Source organism: Buceros rhinoceros, unplaced genomic scaffold (genome assembly GCF_000710305.1).
Source record: "Buceros rhinoceros silvestris isolate BGI_N320 unplaced genomic scaffold, ASM71030v1 scaffold26573, whole genome shotgun sequence".
NCBI classification, from domain to species: domain Eukaryota; kingdom Metazoa; phylum Chordata; class Aves; order Bucerotiformes; family Bucerotidae; genus Buceros; species Buceros rhinoceros.
In genome coordinates, this window is record NW_010405778.1 from 12,446 (window position 1) to 15,727 (window position 3,282).

The following is a 3,282-nucleotide window of genomic DNA, read 5'->3' on the forward strand; positions in this document are numbered from 1 at the left end:
GCCCAGCTGCCATCCCTGCCCGCAGGAAAGACTCTAAAGGGTCTTGCAGGAAATCCTGCCATCTCATACAGAGATAAGGAGAACCTCTTCACTAGCAGAACTGTATTTATTTATTAAAAAAAAAATTATTATTCTTTCAAAGTGTTTGACAGGACTCTGAGCTCCACCAGGTGTTGGTGTCTTTCTGGAGCACAGGAAGTAAGAGAGATCAGGACGGGGATGCTAATGGTACAAGGGTCAGAAATTTCAACAAAAAAATCCCCCAAAACCACCAAAGAGCGGGCAGAGCCTTGGCTAAAAATCATCAATAATAGACAACCCTATAAAAACTGATAAACCAAACCAACGCGGAGACAGCGTGTAGTAAGAGAGATCAGGACGGGGATGCTAATGGTACAAGGGTCAGAAATTTCAACAAAAAAATCCCCCAAAACCACCAAAGAGCGGGCAGAGCCTTGGCTAAAAATCATCAATAATAGACAACCCTATAAAAACTGATAAACCAAACCCACGCGTAGACAGCGTGTACCCATGTGTCACCATCCACCACCCACCCCAGTCCAAGGCACAAGCCGAGCCTGGAGAACTGGTGTCAGGCAGGAGGCCGGGGGCAGGGGCGTACAGAGCAGATAAAAACTAGAGAACAGTTGGTGCGCTGGGTTCTCTGCGCTCCAGCTGCGGCCCCACAGGAGGCTGCGGGCCGCCAGGGCCTGGGATGACCCACGGCAGGAGCTGGGGTCCCTGCCAAACCCAGCACGGGAGCTCGGCGCTCTGCTGCCAACCACAGCGCTCAACGCTCTGGTTTGCTGTCGGGCTTTGGAACCACTGAACTTCACTTTGCTTCAGATTTCTCCAAGACAGGAGGAGTGGGTGGAGGAGAAAAACCATCTTACCTCTCACGTTCAACCCATTGTCACATGCAAACTGTGCAAACGGCGACATGTAAGTGGGATCATACGCCAGCTCGTGAGCTTGCTCAGCGATGCTTCTTGCCGTCTGCTGTATGCTCTCATAGTTGGAGTTCTAAATTAACGAGAAAAAAAGTTTATTCTTACAGGGAAGTCAGGCGGTAGCTGTTCAGCCGCGGGATTTTAGAGATCCCTGACAGCCTGGCCCCTCTCTCGCAGATTCACCTTCTCCTCCCAGGGGACCCTCACTGACTTTTAGGCTCTATAAATCCGGGTCAGAACTGCAAATCTTCACAACCGAAGCAAGCCCAGATCTCTGCTCCCAAGGGGCAGCTACATGTCTCGGCTCTGGAGGGTTTTAGGAACTCAGAAGACTAATACTCAAAATAGACTAAACCGACTCGCCTGAGGGAAGTGGGATAGCGACAGCGTTCACGGGAGGAGAACCAGCCGTCCCTCACGGACCAGGCTCTGCCAAAGTAATTCTGTTTTACCCGGAGCGGGGAGCCTGACCTCCCTGACCCTCACACCCAGGTGACAAGGGCTCACTTGGGGAGAAGGGACCCTTTAAAAGTTACATCAGAACAACTTACTGAGCACACAAACATTTTGGTTCATAACTATTTCAGAAGGCCTCGTCATTTCAGGAGGCTTCCCCCCAGTTTGGGGAATTCGCAGGCATCGACACCAGTCACTCTGGGCTGAATCTTCCCGAGAACTTCGGCGCCTTTCCCAAACATGCCAAAAGGTGGAGCTCGACTTTCTTCCACAAGGGAATTCCACCTCCAGCGTCAGCCCAGTAACCTTCCTCCCTGCCCAGTAACCTTCCTCCCTGCCCAGTAACCTTCCTCGGGGCAGCAAAGGGCAGGCAGCCGCGCAGCAGACAGAGGTATGGTCTGGCTGTAGCCCCGCGGCTCCCCCCAGCCCCTGGCAAGACTCCAGGATGCCTCCAGCGCTTCAGCACTTTCGCTACCCAAGGAAACCCTCTGCCACAGCCCGTGCTCCCGTTTTCCGTTTCGCAGCACGGCTGCCCAGTTTCACACCTGAATATTGCACCGAGAAGGGGAGGAGGGGCAACACGAGGGGCAGAGGCCTCTCAGACACCTCCACTGTGACAGCACCTCGCAGTTATGTAGCTGCAGGATAAGAGCAGGCAATTTCTTTTTTTTTTTAAACCGCACTGTAATTCTAGCGTTAACCGTATTTGCATTTCACAACAGCGCCGTTTCCTCCGGGAGGTTATACATATTGATATCTCCTAAGCACACTTTTCCTTCTGTCAGTAAATAGCCTTAAGCTAAATGTTCTCATCCAAATTAAAATATTTTAATGTATTTTTACTATTTAAAAAGAACATTTGCAGTCACTAACCTGGAAAAGTTGCCAGGAAAGACTTTTTTTCACAGAGCATTAAAGATTTTTGAGCACACACAACCCAGACAGCTCACACTCCTGCAGAGCTGCTCAGACACAACCGCTGAGGAAAGCTTCCAGTTATTCTGGAGCATACGGCTCGCCTCCTCAAATAACCCGGGAGAGAACGCTGTGTTTGCAAGCTCAGATGAAATGCAGCGTGTGAGCAGCTGGCCCTGGGCGCTGGGGAACAGGTCCCCTCTCCCTCACCACGGGTTAGTGACCCAGCACCAGCTGCTGCTTCTGGATTCCACCCGGGTGTGGACCCCAGAGCCAGCGCTGTAGGGTCGGTGTCCCTTTCCGCTGCTCACGAGTGGTGCTGGCTGAGGGGTCTCAATGACAGCACTTTGTGATGGGTGTTACTCATGTAAGATACAACAGTTCTGTGTGGAAAAAGCCATGGTAGTAACGCAGAGGGTCGCCTGGTGCAGGAGGTGTGAGAGATGGAGAACACACACACTCACCTTCAGCTTTTTTAACTCCTGCAGAATCATGTAGTCAGGCATGTTGTCAAAGAGCCCGTCTGTCGCAGTCAAAATAATGTCTCCAAGTTGGACATCGAAAGACGTGCTATCGGCAGCGTCGGGGCTGTGGGGATGACAGAGGTGTTAGGGAACAGGCCTCCAGCTTTTGCTAAGACATCCAGCAGTCAACCACCACCTCAACATGACACTCACTACCGTCAGGTGTTCTGCTGCCAAAGAAAGCAACAGCCACTAACTGTGGAGCTTTTGCACCAGGATGACTTGGCAGCACGGCGACCACAGAGGATCGATCGGTGGCTGCCAACAGCGTGACACAAAGGATCGGCCTTGAAAACTCCCAGATGAACTCCCACAAATTAATCCGCTTCACAAGGGTATCCCCAAGGAAACCATTAAGTAGAATGGCAGCTCAGGGCTCCTTCTCGCTTGTCTTAAACACCTGAGAGCACTGTATGGGAGAGGACAATTCAGCACAT

At 51.6% G+C, this 3,282-nt stretch overlaps 1 protein-coding gene across 1 annotated transcript in view; it reads right to left on the reverse strand.

Annotated features, from left to right (window-relative positions):
- Positions 1–3,282, reverse strand: part of PPTC7 (PTC7 protein phosphatase homolog (S. cerevisiae)) — a gene marked incomplete at its 5' end in the record, with an annotated part of 18,602 nt that overhangs the window by 1,138 nt on the left and 14,182 nt on the right. The window contains 2 exons of the mRNA XM_010133865.1: positions 894–1,023; positions 2,786–2,909. Coding sequence (XP_010132167.1) covers positions 894–1,023; positions 2,786–2,909 — 254 coding nt within the window. The remainder of the gene's footprint in view (positions 1–893; positions 1,024–2,785; positions 2,910–3,282) is intronic.